At 39.8% G+C, this 20,359-nt stretch overlaps 1 protein-coding gene across 1 annotated transcript in view; it reads left to right on the forward strand.

Annotated features, from left to right (window-relative positions):
* The window catches only part of NUCB2 (nucleobindin 2), a 30,924-nt gene extending 10,848 nt beyond the window's left edge, over nt 1–20,076 (forward strand). The window contains exons 2-13 of the mRNA XM_080999351.1: nt 50–193; nt 1,065–1,172; nt 2,770–2,896; nt 6,542–6,645; nt 10,218–10,403; nt 11,383–11,473; nt 12,909–12,967; nt 13,655–13,747; nt 14,408–14,497; nt 15,826–15,996; nt 16,616–16,697; nt 17,462–20,076. Coding sequence (XP_080855477.1) covers nt 50–193; nt 1,065–1,172; nt 2,770–2,896; nt 6,542–6,645; nt 10,218–10,403; nt 11,383–11,473; nt 12,909–12,967; nt 13,655–13,747; nt 14,408–14,497; nt 15,826–15,996; nt 16,616–16,697; nt 17,462–17,586 — 1,380 coding nt within the window. The 3' untranslated portion in view covers nt 17,587–20,076. The remainder of the gene's footprint in view (nt 1–49; nt 194–1,064; nt 1,173–2,769; nt 2,897–6,541; nt 6,646–10,217; nt 10,404–11,382; nt 11,474–12,908; nt 12,968–13,654; nt 13,748–14,407; nt 14,498–15,825; nt 15,997–16,615; nt 16,698–17,461) is intronic.
* The last annotated feature ends 283 nt before the right edge of the window (nt 20,077–20,359 follow it).

The raw sequence follows: 20,359 nt of genomic DNA on the forward strand, positions 1-20,359 counted from the left end.
ATAAAAAGTGTTACATGCTTAGAAAAAATACTTTGCTGTTTTATTTCAGATAAGATGGAAAGCTGTTTTCTTACAACAGTGTCTTTTGCTCCTGACCTATCTTGCTATTGTGCTGGAGGCTGTGCCTATAGACATAGACAAGACAAAGGTAAAAGCGGAAGAACAAGTAGAGAATGCAAAAATAGATAATCCGGTAAGTGAAATAAATACTTTGTAATGGCATCAATATCATAAGTGTATATTACCATTACCGCTGAACTGATGGAATATTATTTCTGAATTTAAAGTATTAATACTGTTCAGGGCCATCTGTGGCACTCAGGGTCTGGATTTAGGTCTTCTTCTTTTTGTTAGCTTTGTGAAAATATTGTAGAGAGAGAGAGAAAAAAGAAGCAAATTAGAGTGAGGAAATGAACTAACTGGACCATTTTGACTCTCAGAGAAAGCAGTTTGACTTCAAACCACTTTATCCAGTGTTTTAAATAGGAAATTTCTCAGCAGAGAAAAGAAATCCTCCATTTTAAAAAAGAGATAAACCATATGATATTGGAAAAAGACTTAAGTTTTCTGTACCGGAACACCAGACACCAAATATTATTTGGGCTCAACTTGACTGATTTTAACTTAAAGAAACCATGGGGATCCAGTCACTGACCTCCCCATATCTCATTTAGTTTGAGACCTAAAATTAACTGGGTTCTTAAAGCTAGAAGAAAAACAGAGGAAGGAAAGCTATAGAGAAAATGCCACATATATCTTATTTATTCCCTTATAACCTCTTTCTCTTCAGTACTACTGAGTTTTCTTTATAAATGACATCTCTAAAGAGCTCAGTTAAATCCACAGAAATAGCAGTTCCCCAAAGAATGTGTATTTATAGCTGCTTCATGTGATTATTATTTTTTATCTTCACCGCTAGATAAAACATTATGGACACTGATAGGTCTTAGAATCACAGCTGGACGAAAGATCTCACCTAATTTAGTCTGAAATATTTCTATAGAAAGAGAAATGCTTTTCTTCCTTGGCCCTCTTTTACCAAACTGATATTCATTTTCCTGAAGGATACTGGGCTTTATTACGATGTGTACCTCAGGCAAGTGATAGATGTCCTGGAGACAGACAAACATTTCAGAGAGAAGCTCCAGACAGCCGACATAGAGGCAATAAAGGTATGTAGTTTTAACTGGGTAAGCATGCAGCTTGTTTAGAAAAATAAGAGAGAGAAGTAGAGCACAGTGGTACTTCAGTTTTCAAACGCCTCTGTAGTCGAACGTTTCGGAACTCGAATGCAGAAAACCTGGAAGCAAGTGCCTCGGTTTTCGAACGCGCCTCGGAAGTCGAACAGGAAACACACCTTCTGTTTTGAGTTTTCTGTATTGAGGCTTGTGTTTTGAGGCTTCTGCTTTCGGTTTTTGAACGTTTTAGAACTCGAACGGACTTCCGGAACGGATTATGTTCAAAAACCAAGGTACCACTGTACTCTGGTTTGTCATTTATAAGGAGGCTAGACAAATTCATGGAGAATAGCTACTTGATCCAGTGATAGGGAGTATGCTTCTGAGAATTAGCTGCTGGGAATCACAAGCAGGGAGAGTGCTGTTTGTGCTCAAGCCCTGCTTGTGGGTTTTTCATAGGCATCTCCCTGGCCTCTGTGAGAACAGGATGTTGGGCTAGATGGGACTTTGGTCTGCTCCAGCTGGGCTCCTCTTATATTCTGATAAGAGCCAGTACGCCATACAGGTAACATGGAGTTTGTTCTCAAAGCCAGCAGACCTGATGGGATACCTTCTGGTCTTCAAAGTGGGTGGAATTGAACTTAGACAACAACTTCACAAGGTCATCAAAAAGGTCTGGGGGAGAGAAGAGATTCCAGCAGACTTTGGGATGCCTAAATTATCAGTTTCTTTTAAAAAAGGTGATAAAACGGATTGTGGAAACGATCGAGGCATCTTTTTATTAGCTGTGGACATCAAAATTCTTGCAAGGATCTTAGCAAACCGTCTCCTAACAATATCTGAGGCTACCCTTCCTGAATCCCAAAATGGTTTTTGACCTTCTAGGGGTACGGTGGACATGATTTTCACCGCTTGACAGCTTCAAGAAAAATGCAGAGAGCAAAACCAACCCCTGTATATGGCGTTTATTGACCTGCCTAAGGCCTTTGACACTGTAAATTGTAATGCTCTGTCAACTGTCCTTCTGAAAATTGGCTGCCCAGATAAATTTGTGAACATCCTTCAGCTCCTTCATGATAATATGACAGCAACAATTGCAGATAGCAATTGTTCACAGTGGGATCAGGTATTAAACAGGGTTGTGTTATCTAGCTGCTCCTAGAATGTGTGGGAGCACTAGTGTGTGGAGGTTTCTGTGCAGGACTTCCTCCTATCTTTAGATAAGGGAAGTACTGCTTATCTATCTCAGCTTCATGCATTGTGTTCCGCCACCCCTAAGTGAAAAAGGAAGGCCTTCTAAGCATAAGACCTCTCTGTCAGCAACATAGTGCTCACACAACTTTGGACTAAAAATTGGATTGGATCCTTAACTGGCTTACTGTACTCATTTATTTATTATATATGGAACCTGTGGATCTTAGACTTTGGGTTCTGTTTCCATGATAAAAGGAGGTAATATGTCCTTCCAGTTGCAACATGTCAGTTGTGAAATGCTTCATCGTCTTCTCTCTGTTGAGAACCTAGTAGAACATAGTTACCTTCTAAAAAAAATTAACTGACTACCTTTATCAATTGCTTTCTTTATTGACAGAGTGGAAAGTTAAGCAAAGAACTAGATTTAGTTAGCCATCATGTGAGAACAAGGCTGGATGAACTGAAAAGACAAGAGGTTGCAAGATTAAGGATGTTAATTAAAGCCAAGATTGATTCATTTCAAGGTAAGAACACAAAGCAAAAATGTTTCATTTGCCTCTCTTGTTTACAACAGTAGCAGAGATTAATATAAAATAGAATGGCGTAAGAGCTTTGGTGTTTCCTTTCATCTCATTACACAGTCCTTTCTTGTTTGGAAATCTAGGAGAACAAGACAGACCAGTTCTGAGGAAACAGCAGACACACATTTGGGAAAATGGTTTAAGAAAAGACAACTATATGAGTTCCATTTTGATATTGTCAAATACTTTTGTAGCTTCATTAATTTCTCTTGAGCTTTGCAAGTTTTACTTTTCTTACTGAGGACCAGCAACATACTTCACTGGAATATAAACACTAAACTATTGATGAGCTGCAAAGTACTATCTGATCGGGCCACCTGTTTAGAAAGGTTTTTTGAAAACAAGGTTTGCAAGGTTTTGAGAATACAGAGCAAAAATAAAATGAGTTAATACTACCCCTGTAATACTAATATTATGAAAATGCAGTAGCATCTTGTTCCTAATTTTTGTGTGGAAGTTAAACACTTATCATCATTTCCCCAAAATGCTTAAATTGCAGATTGCATTGCAATGAATTCATTGAAACAATGTTAATTAATCCATGGACTAGCAGGTATTTCTAATATGCATAGCAGAAATGTGAGAATTATCTTTTAAGCTGAATGTTGTTTTATGGTTTATGGGCCTAATCAAGCTCAACTGGGCCCAAGATATTGGATGTTTTGGGCAAACCATGCCATCCTTTGCTGGGCCTGATTTCATATATGATGTAGGCAGGGCTTTTTTCCAGCCGGAAGTGGCCGGAACTCAGTTCTAGTATCTCTCAGGTGTGCGTCATTGCCATTGTAAGAGAACGAGGGAGGCATTTATGGTGAGTTTCAGCACCTCTTTTTCTAGAAAAATAGTACTGGATGTAGGGTACAGGGAAGTTCCTACTGCAGCTTTAAACTTCAAGCTGTGGCTAAAAGGAAGAAGAATCGGAATTGCCTTCTTAAGTGCACTTCTGATTCTTCCTTAGCCTCAAAGAGTCAACCCTTTTTTAATTGGCACCTTTTCTTGCTACCCTGCACTTTCTTTTGGATGCAGAGGAAGAATCGGGACTCTTTCTTTTGAAATTAAGTCGCCTGACAACATTTGATTGACTGGTAGATGGCGCTGCCTACCTGTCAAAGTGACCCACAAAGGGAGGAGAGCTCAGCATCCGGCCCACTGGCCGTAGCATGTGTCACAGTAAAACTTGATTAGAAAAACCACACCTTTTATTGGCAATATCTTGAAAAAATGTCTAAAGGAGAGAAAAGATAGATTTCAGAAAACCAGTTGATATTATGTCCAGTATGATAAAATACATATTCTTCAAAGTACCATGTATAGTTATCATAATGCAGCTGCAATACTTATCAAAACAGTGACACTTAATAAACACACACACACACACACACACACACACACACACACAATTTGTGCAAAATCTCTTTTCTGTTGCCGCTGTCCTTGTTTTCAGGTGTAGTATGTAGAAATAGGGAGAAGAAAATGTTTTGCAATGTGAAATATGGATGTACTGTATTGGATGACTGGCCTGTTCTCTACAGCATTTGAAATGCTTACATTTCAATCAGCAGTAAATGGTGCTTCAGGGGAATAGAGTGTAAGGCCAGGCTTTATGAAGATAGATTATCTAGTTCATGAAACAGTTTTCATTCTTCTCTAAAGCAGTTAGGGCCAGTTCACATGATTATCCATTACAGATTCCCACCCCCCCTTTGACCTGCTTTCACTGTGTTCATGGCAGAAAGATAATCTGAATTGTTGCACACCAGAGCAAATCACAGTTCTGCTCAGCAAGCATTAGGAAGGTTTGGGATGGTGGGGGGAGTTTAAAAGAAGTGCTTCTGCTCTTAAACTCCACACACAGCTGGACATACCTTGCTGGGTCTTGTTTAATGAAATATTGCTTCTACTTTAAAAAAGAAAAGTTCACTGTTTAAGCAGACTTTCAAACAGCAAAATTATTTGGATAGTGAGAGGAATATTAATAATAATTTTCCTGGTTAGCAGTTTCTGCAGTTAGTGATATTTAAAACGTTCCTTGCTGAGAACCATTTCATAGAATTGTATCGCTGGAAGGGACCACGAGGGTCATCTAGTACAACTCCTTCAATACAAGAATCTTTTGCCAAACATGGGGCTTGAACCCATAACCCTGAGATTAAGAGTCTGTTGCTCTACTGACGGAGCTATCCAACATGCCAGAATAGAGGGGGAAACATGCAAACACCTCTGTAGATGTATACACAGTGGGGGGCATCCAGTTGTGTCCATTCTTGAGTAGAATAGACTTCTGCACACATGGTGGGACTTCCCATTCCTCTCCACCACCACCCCGCTTCCCCTGTCCCCTGCATAACCCAAAATCTGCATGGGGGCAGCAGGGATAGAAAAGGAAGCGAAAGTCTTGCTGGGCAACTAGAAATCCACTACCTGGGACATTATCCCACCTTTATACATATGTGCATATGATGCTTATGTGCATACGATGATCAACATGAGGGTTCTATGCAAAGAAAGATAGAAGTCTTTATTTGTAAGAATTGTGTCACATTTCAGAAAGCCATTGGATCTCCCTCCCACCCACCAATCATTTCACACCCAAGCTGTGCTCCCTCCAACCTTGCCAAATTCAAAGTGAATTAATTTAGAATCTAAAGCCTTCAAGGCTGGTGCAGACATAATATTACTCTGTCTTTTACCCACATGCTTCCCCCGCAGCCTTGCTCATTTGTGTGAATTCCCCCTCTCCTCTCTCTTACACTGCAGAGCAGGGCCTCATCTTAGCTAGTGTTTGAAGACGGTTTAACAAAAAACCTAGTCCATTTAGCAGGAAATAGCCAGAACATAATATAGTTAAGGGAGAAAGGAAGATGCTAGTGAAGGCAGTACAGATTATCACAGCCTGCTTCTGGATTTCCTAACTCTGTTTATTGGGGAACAGTATATCTGCACCTGACCCATAGTTGCATTATACTGCCTTCACTTCTTCAGAATACTAGCCATTGTTAGGCGGCCCAAGGAGGCTAACACGTTTTTCTTTTCCAAATGACACTCCCCATTCCATGGCTTTTGTAAACTGCTGAGCATGCTCAGTCCTCACTGATCCCCCCCCCCCCGGATTCCCCCCCTTTACTTTTTATTTTAAGTTAAATACCTCTTAATTTTACTTCAGAAATTCTATACTTTTGTGTCCCTGGAGTATGTGGAAATTGCCACCTTATTTGTAGGCTAGTTGAGTGACAATCTGCTTAGCTGCCAAACTAACAATTGCTATTAGAGGAAATGATGGATATTGGAACTGGTTTAAGTGCAGAATAGTTGTAGTGTATGTCTGCTATAGTATGCATTTTAGTTTCTGCCTATTAAAATTATAGTGTAATCTCTCAACAGTTTGACAGTTGTGTCCTTTTGAGTGTCAATATTCATTTTACTTTGGCTAAAGCCCATCCTTGAGTTGCTCTTTAGGGCTGCAGCATATAAATGTGTTTTTAAAATATGTTTCTTCCCTCATGCAGTGCCAGGAAACTTAACCTGCTGTCCAATATATATTGATATATGTAGTTAAATCATTTCTGTCTTTGTACGGGTTGTTTTTAGATTCTGGCATAGACCATCAGTTCCTTCTCAAACAATTTGAGCATCTGAACCACGACAACCCTCACACTTTTGAAGCTAAAGATTTAGACATGCTAATCAAAGCTGTAAGTGTTGAGCAAATGTTTTCCAGATGCTTGCTTGCTGCTACTGCTGTATTTTTCTTTAGTGGAATCTACTTTTTCTCCCTCCCCTGCCTCCATTTTGAATAACTTTCATAGTTACCTCAAGAGTCATAGTCTGAGAATCCCATTTGGCTCCGTAATGTAATATTGTGCCACAGGAGACATTTATGTGCATTTGAAAACAGTCTGCTCATTTTTCTCATAGTGCCTCATGCGACTTGCATCCCCAAGCCAACATAAGCAATCTTTGAAGGCTTTTACAGAGCCTTTAAATTGAGCGCTCTTTTGACCTTTGCCAGCTAATACTGGCAAATTTTCTTCTCTGATTCCTTTAGCAATTTTATGTAAGTGTATTTGGATATGTACAAAAGATTTTAACTAGTTTTGCGTTGATTAATCACCTGTCTTTTAACTAGTTAACTGCTTTAGGTTTAGACTGATTTGCATTTTGCCAAAACCTAAAGATAGGTTCTTTTGAAGTAGCAAAAAATAAATGAAACTTACAAATAAATAAACAAAAGCTGCAACACCATCTTCAAAAAGGGCATTTTTCATTCTCTCTTTTTTCCACATTAAACTTGATAGAATCAAAATAGTCTCAAAATATAAGCAGGTGTTTCCCAACGTGATCAAAATTGGTCCCCATAGATCAAAAGCAGGGATGGAGAACCTGTGATGCTCCAGATGTTATTGGATTGCAGCTCCAATGAGTAGCAGTTGGAGAGACCACCAGGTCCCCATCGCTGAGCTAATGAATCAGCCAATTAAAGCTGCTTGCTTTGAAATTGAAAAGTATGTTTAGATTTGCAATCCATCCTCTCCTGAAGGCTTGGGGAGGGTAACAGTATTGCAGACACAAAAACACCAAATAGACCCTTTTGCTTAACTAAATAATTGGGAAGGACAACTGTCAGAGGAGGGAAAGCCTTACAGATACAGTGGTACCTCGGGTTACGAACTTAATTTGTTCCGGAGGTCCCTTCTTAACCTGAAACCATTATTAATCTGAGGTGCACTTTCGCTAATGCTAGCAACAACCCTTTAAAAATAACTAGTACCACATTATTATTAAGAAGTTGCAGATGGCAAGGCTGAGACTTCAGTATAGTGAATTTTTAGCTCCCCCTAGTGAGTTCATAGCTGAGTGAGATTTCCACCGGGAGACTTTGTGACTCATTGTTAGCACACTTTCCTTAAGCAAATAGAGAATTAAGGAAATGGGACTGAGTTTGCTCTTGAAGAATGACTGTGAGAACCACTGTAGAAAAATGGACAGAAGCATAATCAAAATGGCACTACTGGCATAGTCAGCTGCATTTTCAGGTTATGCTAAACCATAGTTTACTTGTACAACATTAACAAGTAGGAATGAGCCTAAGCAAGCCTTGGGCTTACCAGCTCCCTCCTCCTGTTGTTGATTGGTTGGGATGAGAATAATGGACCAATAGCGATCCCTCCAATGTTAATGACTTGCAAGATGGGTGGGTTAAGATGATGGACAGTTACAGGAGCCACTGGTGGGGATGGTTCTGCTGTGGTGGAGGCCCCAGCTATGCCCAGATGGACAATAAGCCACAGTAAGATCTGAGAGCATTCTGGGATTGAATCTTTGAGAGGTCCAACTTTTTGATTCCTCAGCTTTATCAGTCTGGAGCTGGTATGGTGAAATTAAATGCATATATATAAATACCTTTCACCTTGCCCAGCCTTCTTCCAACTTGGTCCCCAGCAGATGTTCTGAACTACAACTCCCAACACACCCGACACTTGGCCATGCTGGCTGGGGTTGATGGCAATTGTATATTGAATTGCTTTGTACTGTACACTTAAGGTAATTCTGATACAGCAGAGGCATTCAGTAAAGGTATGCTTCTCATTAAGTGACACATTTCACAGTTCTTAAGCAGTTTACCTCTGAGTGTGTGTTGTTTTTCAAGCAGTGCAAAAATTCATTCAAATAAAGGGTTTTAACCTCTGGTCAGGGGCGAACGAAGGCTAACCAACACCCAGGGCGGGGCAAACGGCTGGCTGCGCACGCGTTGCGCCGCTACGAACGATGCATGTGTGGCATTGCTACATACGACGCATGTGTGCTGTCGCTATGTAGGACGCATGTGCGGCACTGCTACGTACAGCACATACGTGCGACACCAAGCATGCGTTGTACATAGCGATTTGCCGCCGGCGCCGCCCGAGCGCCATACGGACGTTGGTGGGATCCTCTGCTCGCAGTGGCGGTGGAGGGATCTTCTGCTTGCGGCTGTAGTGGCGACGGAGGGATCCCACCACCATCCGTATGGCGCTCGAGTGGCACCGGTGGCAAACCACTATGTACAGCGCATGTGCGGCATCGCTACAAACCGCGCATGCGTGTGACACCGTGCATGCGTTGTATGTAGCGGTTTGCCGCCAGTGCCGCTCAGGCGCTGTACAGACAGTGGCGGGATCCTCCACTCGCGGCTGCAGCCACAAACGGAGGATCCTTCACATGTGGCTGCGGCGGTGCAACAGCTGCTGGCGCTGCCACGCCCGGGGGGCGGCAGGGTGAGCACCCCACGGGGTGCCTTCTTGTCACCCCCGAGACATGGCACCCAGGGTGCACCACCACCCTGTCCCCCCTTGCGACGCCACTGGCTCCGGTGTGCTATAGTACTCACCCAGTCAGGATCAGCTTGTCCAGCCCTGAGCACTGGATGGCCAGGAAGCCACCAGAGACTCCCAGCTTTGCAGGAGCCCACTCAAATGTTAATGGAAAAAGACAAAACTAATAGTTTCCTCATTGATGTAGTGGTGGCAGTTCATTTCAAAAAAGAATGCGTTGGGCAGCTTATCTCCCTGTCCTCATTTAAAGGCAGTGCCTGGTCAATGGTACTGGTGGTCAGGGTGTGATAACTTTGAAGTTTTATTTCTTTTTGGCTATATCTTTACATTTCGGGTTGGGGGCACACTAGTTGACTGTTGTATAAGGGGCCCGCAAAATCATGGAATCAGCTTTGCGACTCTGCCTCTCTTATAATTTTACCATTGCTTAACTCCCTGGATTTTCTGTGTTGCATATCTTATTGTTTGAGTTGATGTGGTTTTTCAGTTGTTAGTGACAGATATTAAACCACTTCATATACGCTTTCCTTTCATAAGTAAATTGGAAGGAAAGAGTGTGGTATCGTATTTTTCGCTCTATAAGACGCACCAGACCACAAGACGCACCTAGTTTTTGGAACAGGAAAACAAGAAAAAAAATATTCTGAATCTCAGAAGCCAGAACAGCAAGAGGGAGCGCTGCGCAGTGAAAGCAGCAATCCCTCTTGCTGTTCTGGCTTCTGGGATAGCTGCGCAGCCTTCCTTTGGTCCATAAGATGCACACACATTTCCCCTTACTTTTTAGGAGGGAAAAAGTGAGTCTTATAGAGCAAAAAATACAGTATATCAGCTGTTCAGCATGACCTCAGACCCACTGCTGGGACACACACAAAGCTTGGATAAAAGGAGTATTTTGTGCTTCATATTGCAGTGGTCAAAAAACATAGTATTCTTAATTGATTTTTAATTTGTAGGCCACAAGTGACTTAGAAAACTATGACAAGACTCGTCATGAGGAGTTTAAGAAATATGAGATGATGAAAGAACATGAAAGAAGAGAATATTTAAAAACACTGGATGAAGAAAAGAGACGACAAGAAGAAGCTAAGTATGAAGAACTGAAGAAAAAGCACAGTAATCACCCCAAAGTTAACCATCCTGTAAGGACATGGTTTGTGTCTACCATATAGTGAAGGTGTATTCAGGCGTTATGAATTAAAAGGAGAATAAATAAAAGTACAGTGGTGCCCCGCAAGACGAATGCCTCGCAAGACGGAAAACCCGCTAGACGAAAGGGTTTTCCGTTTTTGAGTTGCTTCACAGGACGAATTTCCCTATGGGCTTGCTTCGCAAGACGAAAATGTCTTGCGAGTCTTGAGATTTTTTTTTCGCTTTCCCCCCCCCCTTTATCTAAGCCGCTAAGCCTTTAATAGCCTTTTAGCAGCTAATCCGCTAAGCCTTTAAGCCTTTAATAGCCGCTAAACCGCTAATAGCGCTAATCCGTTAAGCCGCTAATAGGGTTGCTTCGCAAGACGAAAAAACCGCTAGACGAAGACACTCGCGGAACGGATTAATTTCGTCTTGCGAGGCACCACTGTAGTGGGATATGCTTTATAGGTGCACTTAAATTTGGTTTGGTTATTGAACTGGCAGGACTTTACTGAACTGAAATATCATTTTATATGCTTCCTTTCCAGCCATTTCTTATTTGATTTACATTTATGAGAAGGGACTGAGATCTGTGCTTCCTTTGAAAACTTTTCTAATACATGTTTGAGCTGCAGCTTTCATTACAACTTCTTCTGTGGGGAATAGAACCTGACCAAGTTCTACCTCCCCTTATGTTATGCCCATCTGTTAATAAGAGTGGCATTGTAGAATGATCCAAATGGTTCTTGACCATGTGTAACATATTGTTTCATTTTTGTTATCAGCTCTGCTGACAATTTAGGAATTCCTACTGAAGATGTTGACATTAATAGATGATAGATGTGTGCTTTTCAGTGTGTGTGTGGGGGGGGAATAACTAGATTTTGAAGCTTTTTTTAGAAAGGTAATATGGATTTATTTGGCACAATGTGGTTGCAAGAACTGTCTATCTAATCATTTGCATTATTGCTTTTTCTGATCAACTTACAGGGAAGTAAAGACCAATTGAAAGAGGTGTGGGAGGAGGCAGATGGACTGGACCCCAATGATTTCGATCCAAAGACTTTTTTCAAGTTGCATGGTAAGGAGCATAATTTTTTCCTGTAAAAAATTAAGCAACTTGAGTGATACTCTTGGGATTGCCTTCTCTGGAGCAATACCTTCATCATGTGACAACAAAGAATATTAAGTAAATTAACATCGGTAGTAGGGTAAAATCCCATTATGCAGATCAGGGCTGAGGTGATACAATTTATCAGACAGTTGAGTTCTAATTCAGCATTTTCACATTGGAGTGTCCCTTTTGTACTGGAGTTTATCTACATGTGTATAGGTCCTTGTAACACAACAATTTCTATAACTGGTGGGCTTGTTGCGCTTATTTTCATTTTGGCACTATTTACCTCAACAGTCTGGAGTCCATACTGAGGAAGAAAATAATAATGTTTTGAAGAAGGACTACAACTTAGATTCATTTTCAGCTTGCCTTGTATTTTTAAAACTCATGCCAATTACCCTTTCAAGGACTTGAAAACTAGTCTGGTAATTATACATGACCTTCTGGACAGATTACTCAGTCTTTTGAAGGTTCTTTAAAGCTGCAATAAGCAGAATTTCCAAAACTGCTAAAGAATCAATATTCAGATCTGGGCAAAGGGGCCAGAGCTTATAAGGCTATGCTCTGCAAAATAAAACCCTCTTTTGCTGTTATTGTTAGGAAGTAAGTCTGGGCAAGGTTGTCCCAGCTGCCCTCCAGCCACTGGGACTAAAGAACCTGTAAAATATCAGGAAATGGGACTGAGAGTTAACCCCTCCTCATTTCTGTTCTCTATTTATCCCTGCTATTACACAATGGCTGTGTGTGGCAAAGTGACTTTATCAACATTATGGTGTTGTGACAAATGTGCAGGGCTGGACAGATCTGAAGCAGATACATATAAAGAATAGTATCCGAGACAGATAGTTAATTCCTTTCTAAGTTAAATAGCACCAACAATTTCTAAACAGCAGTTAGGCACTGAAATCTTACAAAGGTCATGGATGTTCACACCCTTGTCTAACAGGCCCTTGCTTCAAAAGTTAATTATTAAAAGTCAAGCTGCCATGATTTAATGCAGATAAACATGATTCAGTATCGGTGTGGCTAAGTGGGATCTTATCAAGGGGAGAAGGGTAAAGAGAGGCAATGTATGAATTTTGAATATATTCAAGGCTATTTATGTATTAAGATTTTATTTTGAGCTATGTTTTGGTTTCCGATTTAATTATAAGAGAATGGAAGCCTGAAGAGCACTTCTAGATTTTCTTTGCTAATAGAACACAAAACCAAATAGTCAACAGCAACAGTCTGGTCAGTAGCTAAATAGAAAAATAAGCGTGCTGTGCTAAAATATTTTGTTAGATATAGATGTTAATCAAGTTGGGATTGTAGCCTGCTACAAGTGAATTAGACCTGGTGTGCATGAGTGTGCTAATGCTTTGGTGTTCTATATTTATATGCATTATACTTTTTATAGATGTCAATAATGATCATTTTCTGGATGAGCAGGAGTTAGAAGCCCTGTTTACTAAAGAGGTAAGTGATGCACATTACATGGAAACTCTTCCTTACAATTAGTTGATATTTAAGGACTTCTTTCTATATAAAAATGGCAGCACTGGTAATATTTATGTATTCACCAAAGATGTGTTAAAGGCTATTTAAAAAAAAACCCAAAAAAAAAAACTACCCAGGTCAATTATTCAAGGAAAAACAATATATTCTGGAACAGGGAGCAATACGAGATAGTTACTTTCAAACTTTGAAAGTCCATTGCTAAAACCTATAGATGCAAGGGCAAAACATAAAAACTTCATACCAGGAACTGATGCCATTTACGAAATTAGCTATTGATTTCATATTCAGGCTGGGACTAGCTACCTGGCATGCATATTTCCAGTGTCTAGGCATAGAAATGCAAGGGGCTTTTACATATCTGTACATACAGAGTGGACCAATGCCCAAATGTCTTGGTAAGTTCAAAATTTGGATAGTTGATATACTGGTCCAGTCTGAAGAGGATAAGCCAAAAGACTTCAATTCAATTCAAACTGATTTTGTACCAATATGTATTTTATATTGGCATAAAAAGCAGTAATTTCTTGATTTGAAAACAGAAGCCAACTCTGTTTGACGTATTTATATAGTTAAACAATAACAGGGATGGATAATCTGTTTCAAGCATATTCCTTAAGTTCAGTGATGTATTTGCTTCTGTTTTAGCTAGAGAAAGTCTATGATCCCAAAAATGAAGAAGATGATATGGTAGAAATGGAAGAAGAGAGGCTACGAATGAGAGAACATGTCATGAATGAGGTGAGGCCAAAACATCACTCTTTTATAAATAATTGTAGTAGGCAAAACCCTTTTGTTACCACATTCATCACACACACACACACACACACACACACACACACACACACACTTCACACCCTAATGTCTCTATATCCCTGGTCTGTTCCAGGCAGCTGCTAGTGGGAATATGAAATTCTCACATAAGGATGGTGACAGTCACAGTGACAAGCAATTCTAAAATGTTATCACTAGGATGGCAGTGTCCCTTGTGGTGGGCACTAATGCATTCTGACCCTTAGACATTAAAAAATTAGGACTGGAGGAAATACACATAGTTGCTTGGTAACATTGTATAGTATTTTCCAGTGAGGAATCCAAGCTTTTGAAGAACTCTCAAGAATTAACTGTGTGGACCTTACATAGGAGAAGCCCTTTGAACACATTAGGACTTACTTCTGAGTACCGTAAACGTGCATTGGATTATACTGTGAGTGAGTGTGTAGGAGGGGAATTCATTTGGCCACACTGAAGACTTTGTTTTCAGTCATCATTTCCCCCTCAGAATAATGTGGTGCCTGTGCTGTAACATTAAAATACTGTATCTTTTGAAAATCTTTTGAAAAGCTGAATACAAATGCAAGTACCTAAAGTGTACTTATCCACTTGTACCTCTTATAAAAGGTTGACATCAACAAGGACCGGTTAGTGACTTTGGAAGAATTCTTGAGAGCTACAGAGAAAAAAGAGTTTTTGGAGCCAGAAAGCTGGGAGGTAATCCTGCCATTTTTAAAGTAGAACATGCTGCAACCACCATCCTGACCCAAACCACAAGTAGTTGGTTTGTCTCAAGCCTTTGATTCTCTTCCCCCTTTCTTTGTTGTATTTATCTGTGCTTAATTATTAGCAACTTTATCAAAATAAAATCTGAACAGTGAGTCCAAGGACACTGTGCATACGCTACTTTATGGGACAATCTTAATGTTTGTGCATGCATTTGAAATAGAATAAGCACAGGCATTTTGTCTGCAGTATTCTTTGAACAGAGCAGTCAGCGATTTATATTGGAAATACAGAGAGAGAATTGTGTTATCTTTTTTATAAAGTCAGGTTTATGCCATTTCTTCCCAGATCCTGAAAGAAACTGAGAACTGTTAAGTGCTGTAATGCTGTCCTGTATGCTTGGAAGCTGTCTTCCTTACAGTAATATCTCTATAAGCACAGAAGGAGTTCTCTTTGGCAAACAAGATTCTGTTGCACTTCACATTAAGTGAGAAAGAGTGTGGGGAAATTCAAGCCCAGCAGCATAGAGCAGATAATTGCACTGTTACCACAAATACAATCCATATGCATAAGCAGATTTCCATTCTTATTATTTATTAAACTTATTAGTCGCTTTATCTTGCTCAAGGCAACACAAAGCAACACAAAACCAACCAACCCCCCCCCCCATTCCTCACATAAATACATTAAAACAAAGTGGGGGTGGCACTTTCTGGACCACGGCTTATGTATGTAGGAAGGTGGGGGTGTGGAGGAGCAGAGGAAAACATACAGCACCAAAAGGTGTGAGCATACTGCTCCTGTATTGTGTGTGCACTGTTCAGCAAATGATCACTTCTTGAAAGTCTGATGTTGTCAACCGTCTTTAAGAAGCACAGATCTTCCTATACAGAAGATTCCTGGGGAGAGTGTTTCTGCTGGCAGGAGGTCCTGTGTGGACCCTCTTGTGGGGAAAAGCTAGGTAATGCTGCAGGCTGATGATTTTCCTTATCACTCCAATGGGCAGACCCTTAGTCTTTTCAAAGTCAAGTTCCTGTCAAGGTGTGTGAATTGTGCATGGACAAAGATCAGGAACTTGTTAGAAAAAGGAGGGGCGCTTGAGGAACCTTGCTATTCTACCCCCCCCCCCCTTCTGGTAAGAATTTAGCTAGTGTAAAATGCTTCTCTTTATCAAAACTTCGGATCATCATAAAAAATATTGTATCTTGCACACATATTTCAAAAGGTGGGTCTATAGAATAATTTGTGAATTGCTTCTTAATTTTTTCAACATTGAACTTTCTTTGAGGGGTTTGTGTTTTATTCTTGTTGTTTTTAAGACCCTGGACCAACAACAGGTCTTCACTGAAGACGATCTGAAGGAATTTGAAAGTCACATTTCCCAGCAAGAAGATGAACTGAACAAGCAAGCACTAGAACTTCAGAAAAGGAAAGAAGAACTACAGAGACAACACGACCACCTTCAAGCTCAGAGACAAGAACTCCAGCAGGTACCATCTGAATAGCTGCAAATTTCCTTTGGTTATAGATAACGGAATTCATTGTATTTATTGTTTAGTAAGAACAGAACAAATTATCATTTCTTGTTCTGAAAGTATACTGTCTTTGGAATGCAGCAGCTGGGTCTGCTGCTCAGACATACCAGACCTCGAAAGGTTGGAGTGATCTTTTAGGTATTGTGGTCCTAAGCTGCATAGGGCTTTATACACCAGTACCTGTACCAATAGCAGCACCTTAAAAATAGCTTGGTTGCTAATTGGCAGCCAGTGCAATTTTTTTTTAGCAGCAGTATAAAGTGATGGTGATATTCTGTGTTAAAGAGCTGTAAAGTTACTGCATGTTGAACAGTACTGAACTAGATTATTGGATTTAGGAGGACTTGTTCCAGAGAAAAGAAGAATCCATGCAAAGCTGAGTTTATTTAAGAAGGCATTTTGTTGCAGACTTTACTGTGATACACAAGAACTATATGGATGTTCATATTCAAAGATATATATATATATATATATATATATATATATAGCTTTATTGCATGAAATTAACACCCCGATACACCCTGGATTACCTATTTTCCATTTCATTCCATGTACGTTTGTAACTGCCCAACAGGCTGTCCAACAAATGGAACAGAAGAAGTTACAGCAAGGACATCCTCCTTCGGGACCAGGTGGAGAACTGAAATTCCAGCCACGTATGTAAATTAATTATTCTCTTTCTCACACACACACATATTATTGATGATGGTGTTCATTGCTTGTGAGAAAAACTATTTATGCCCTCAGTGCGATTCAGAACCAAATTTATAGCTTGGCACTTAATATTCTACTGCAAATAAGAGAAGGAGCCTTCCAACCCATTAGATTGGAATGTAACATGTTTGAACACTTGGATGCCTGAAACTGAACCCCTACCCAAATACTTTCCTTGCCAGATAATTCAAATGAAAGAATCTATCATGTTTTACTATGAAATAGGGGCACCTTTCATACAAACTCCAAATATATCTCTTAGCAGCTGTACATGAAAGAGAGAGATATAATTTGGGCAAGTGTGTCTTTGTATGTGAGAGGGGGGAAAAGATGCATTTTCATAAAAGAGAGCCATTGAAAATGGAAAATACCATTGAAATTTAAAATACCATTGAAAATGGAGCTATAAAATCTTACTGCACATAAATGAACAAGCAAATACTGCAGACCTTCTTTGTTCTCTGAAAGGTGATTTTATGCAAGGAAAAAAATATCTAGTACCATAAATATGTGGAGTTCTGCTCTAATAACCTTTGGGGACGTTTTGACTATATGTGATTTCAGCTTTATGCATAACCCCCTGTAATGTAACCCCCATGTAAAATTTGAGTCTACTAAAATATGTAGAACCACACTTTCTGAGATTTGGATTACCAGGTAATTGTTCAACAGAACTAACCTTTGTTTTTTGTATTTTGTGTTACAGCTGCATCACAACCAGTTGGAAATGTTCAAAATCATCCTGCGGGAGGCAGTCAGCCTTTACCACCAGGAAGCATACCAGTACAAGAAACAGCTGCAGGATCAGATCACGTTCAGTCTCACCCTTAACCACACGTGCCTCAAATTTGTACCATAGTTTTGGGAGAGAAGTGGGAGGGGATGTGGTCAGAGAAGTAAAAACAAATTGGGAATTGAGCTTAAAATCCCTATTTCAAATCATTGGATTCATGAAGACTTTCAAAGGCACAAATGATACAAGGCAGGTTTATAAAGCTGCCGATCTTTCAGGTGAGAAGGGTATATTAAAATATTCTAATTTTGTAACTAGATTTAAGGATATCATCCAGATTTTATCCTCAGGAAAACATTATTGTTTGACTTCAATGTAATTTGGCTGGCTGTCCATCATTTGTGCCTTGGAAAATCTCCACCTACTTCATGGTTAAATTAAATATGTTTTATAATATGCCAGAAGACTCACTGATGAGGGAAAAGCTAAGAGGCACAAATCTTTTACTTTTTTTGGTAAATGTTCATGATGCCGACAGTCTTGATTGTCGGTGGGTGTAAAGTGGAAGTTTGCTTGATCAAGACACAAGTCTATGACAATATTTTCCTAAAAGTGCCAACAATGGAAAGCAGGAATTTAGGATGGTGTAGTGAATGAGGGTGGGTTCCCCCGCCCCAATCTCTTTGGTCTTTGAGACCAAATGAATAGAAACCACCTGTGATCTGATTTCAATAAATTCTGCACATAAAAAAGGAAGTCTAATTGCAGCAGGGAGTAATAGGCAATAGTGAATATGCCTAGGAATGCCAGTATAAGAAGCCTTCAACAGAAATAGTGAATTTGAAGTGTATTGATTTAGCCATCCTTATTGTTGCAAACCGAATGCAGTGTGTCAGCTGGCTACATCCCCTGCAAGTCAGCTATGAAGAAGATACTTTTGTCCTACTTCCTTTCATAATATGCCAGTTGCATTTATCCCTTTATGAGCTATGAAAGCGAGCTCTTTTGATGATAAAGTATATTTGCAGAATGAGCAAAGACCTCTCATTGTCTTTTCCTGGACAAAACAGCTTGGCTCCTGCTGTAAATTACTCCTTTGAAAATCATCAGTATGTTACAAACAGCAGTTCTCAGAAGCTGCATTCTGAGTTTAAGCTAAAATTAATTAACACTGGGTATGATTACCTGAACGTTAAAAGGCATGCAGTTTAGATGTGAATATTTTCATGGAAGCCTGAAGCCGGCATCTTCAATAATAATTCAAGTTTCTCCACATAACCCTTTGTTTTTCTGTGAACTTGGCTAAGAGCAACATGGCTTTAAGAGTTCTTTACCATTTTAGCTCAAAAACAAGCATCCAGTTCATTACAGCTGAAACCCAGTTTATCCTTTGAACATGACTCCTAAAGGCATTCTTTATTCCTGTGTTATTCCTACTTGAATTTTGATTCAAAGACTACTGAAGCAAATGGAATGACAGTGGCATTAAGACTGGATACAAAGTATTTAAAAATGAGGTCTGAAAACTACATTCGTTTAGGACAGTATTTTTTTCTGATGGTTGTGCTGATGGGGCAGAAATAGGAGGTGGCTATTAAAATATTGAACAACTATAATGATTTCTGTTTCCAGGAAATTGGCTGTTTTGCTATAACAGAATTATTTATATTTGCAGAGATAAAATGAAAGGCAGGCCTTCCCTATACAAAAGTTAGGGAAGGAGAATTTGGCGCACAGTTTGCATAAGACTGTTAAGCATGTAGTGGATACTTGAAAAAACCTGTGCAGGTTTTCTCCCTGCCCTTGATGAACCAGTAGTGTGTGACTACTGCCACGCACCAAATTCTCCTTTAATAAAACCACAAATGTCATAATATGAGCACATCTCAAAACAGATAGCAAATACACACAGGTGGCTTCTTGGAGTCAAAGAGGCCAGGTGGGCAGCCTTTCCATGGAACCAGCCCATGGTCAGAGTGGCCTATGAACCCGTCCTGTGCTTCGTTTTTTCAAGTTCCATTATCTTAACTGAATTTTGCCTTCTTGCTTCTTGTCATCTCCTACTTCTGCTCGGTGTCAGCCACTCTTTCCTTTTTATGGTCCTGAAATGAATATGGCAGTGTAGTTCTGATCTATAGGCTGAATTGTCTTTCTGTAGCCCTAGACTTCTTTTTCCACAGCCCACGATGGCCAGTAGAAGAGCCAGCACAGGCAACTGCAACCATGCATAGTGCCTTCCTAGTTGGATTATATACAAGGTGCGATGGAACAGGATTATTGGACTGATACCCATGACTTAATTCATATTACCCATACAGGAGACCCTACATGAGAATCAAAAGAAGTTCCCGGAGGAAGGCTATTTCTCTACAGTTTTACTTGAAACAGTACATTAGACAGCTGCTTAAATACAGGTTGTGATCCTTTCTTGAGGCTCACTAATACAATTGTTGGAAAGTTATCTTCTGTATTTTGTTTGTGGCCTCACAAGTATATACAGACCAAAAAAAGCATTCTGTCATTAAATTTTATGTGGCATACATCCCTCTTTTAAGATTATAAATAAAATCACATGACAAAAATAAAAAGTTGGGTTGCAGTATGATTCCAAAAGCTTATTGCATTTTATAATCAAGAAGCTTTAAAAATGTTCAGGATACAGAATTTATGGTGTTTCGTTTATCACTACTGTGAGCCAAACCACGTTCTACAAGGAAATATGGCACAGTCATGGCTGTGTATGGGCCAGGCTATTCAAACTACTTCATAATTTATAATGCTTATAAGAGGCTATGACCATGCTGAATGCAGATGATATCAGACACAACCAATGTATCTGGAAGAATTAAAATAAGGTTCCTATAGTATTAT

This window comes from Podarcis pityusensis (assembly GCF_964106645.2).
Source record: "Podarcis pityusensis genome assembly, chromosome: 1".
NCBI classification, from domain to species: Eukaryota; Metazoa; Chordata; class Lepidosauria; order Squamata; family Lacertidae; genus Podarcis; species Podarcis pityusensis.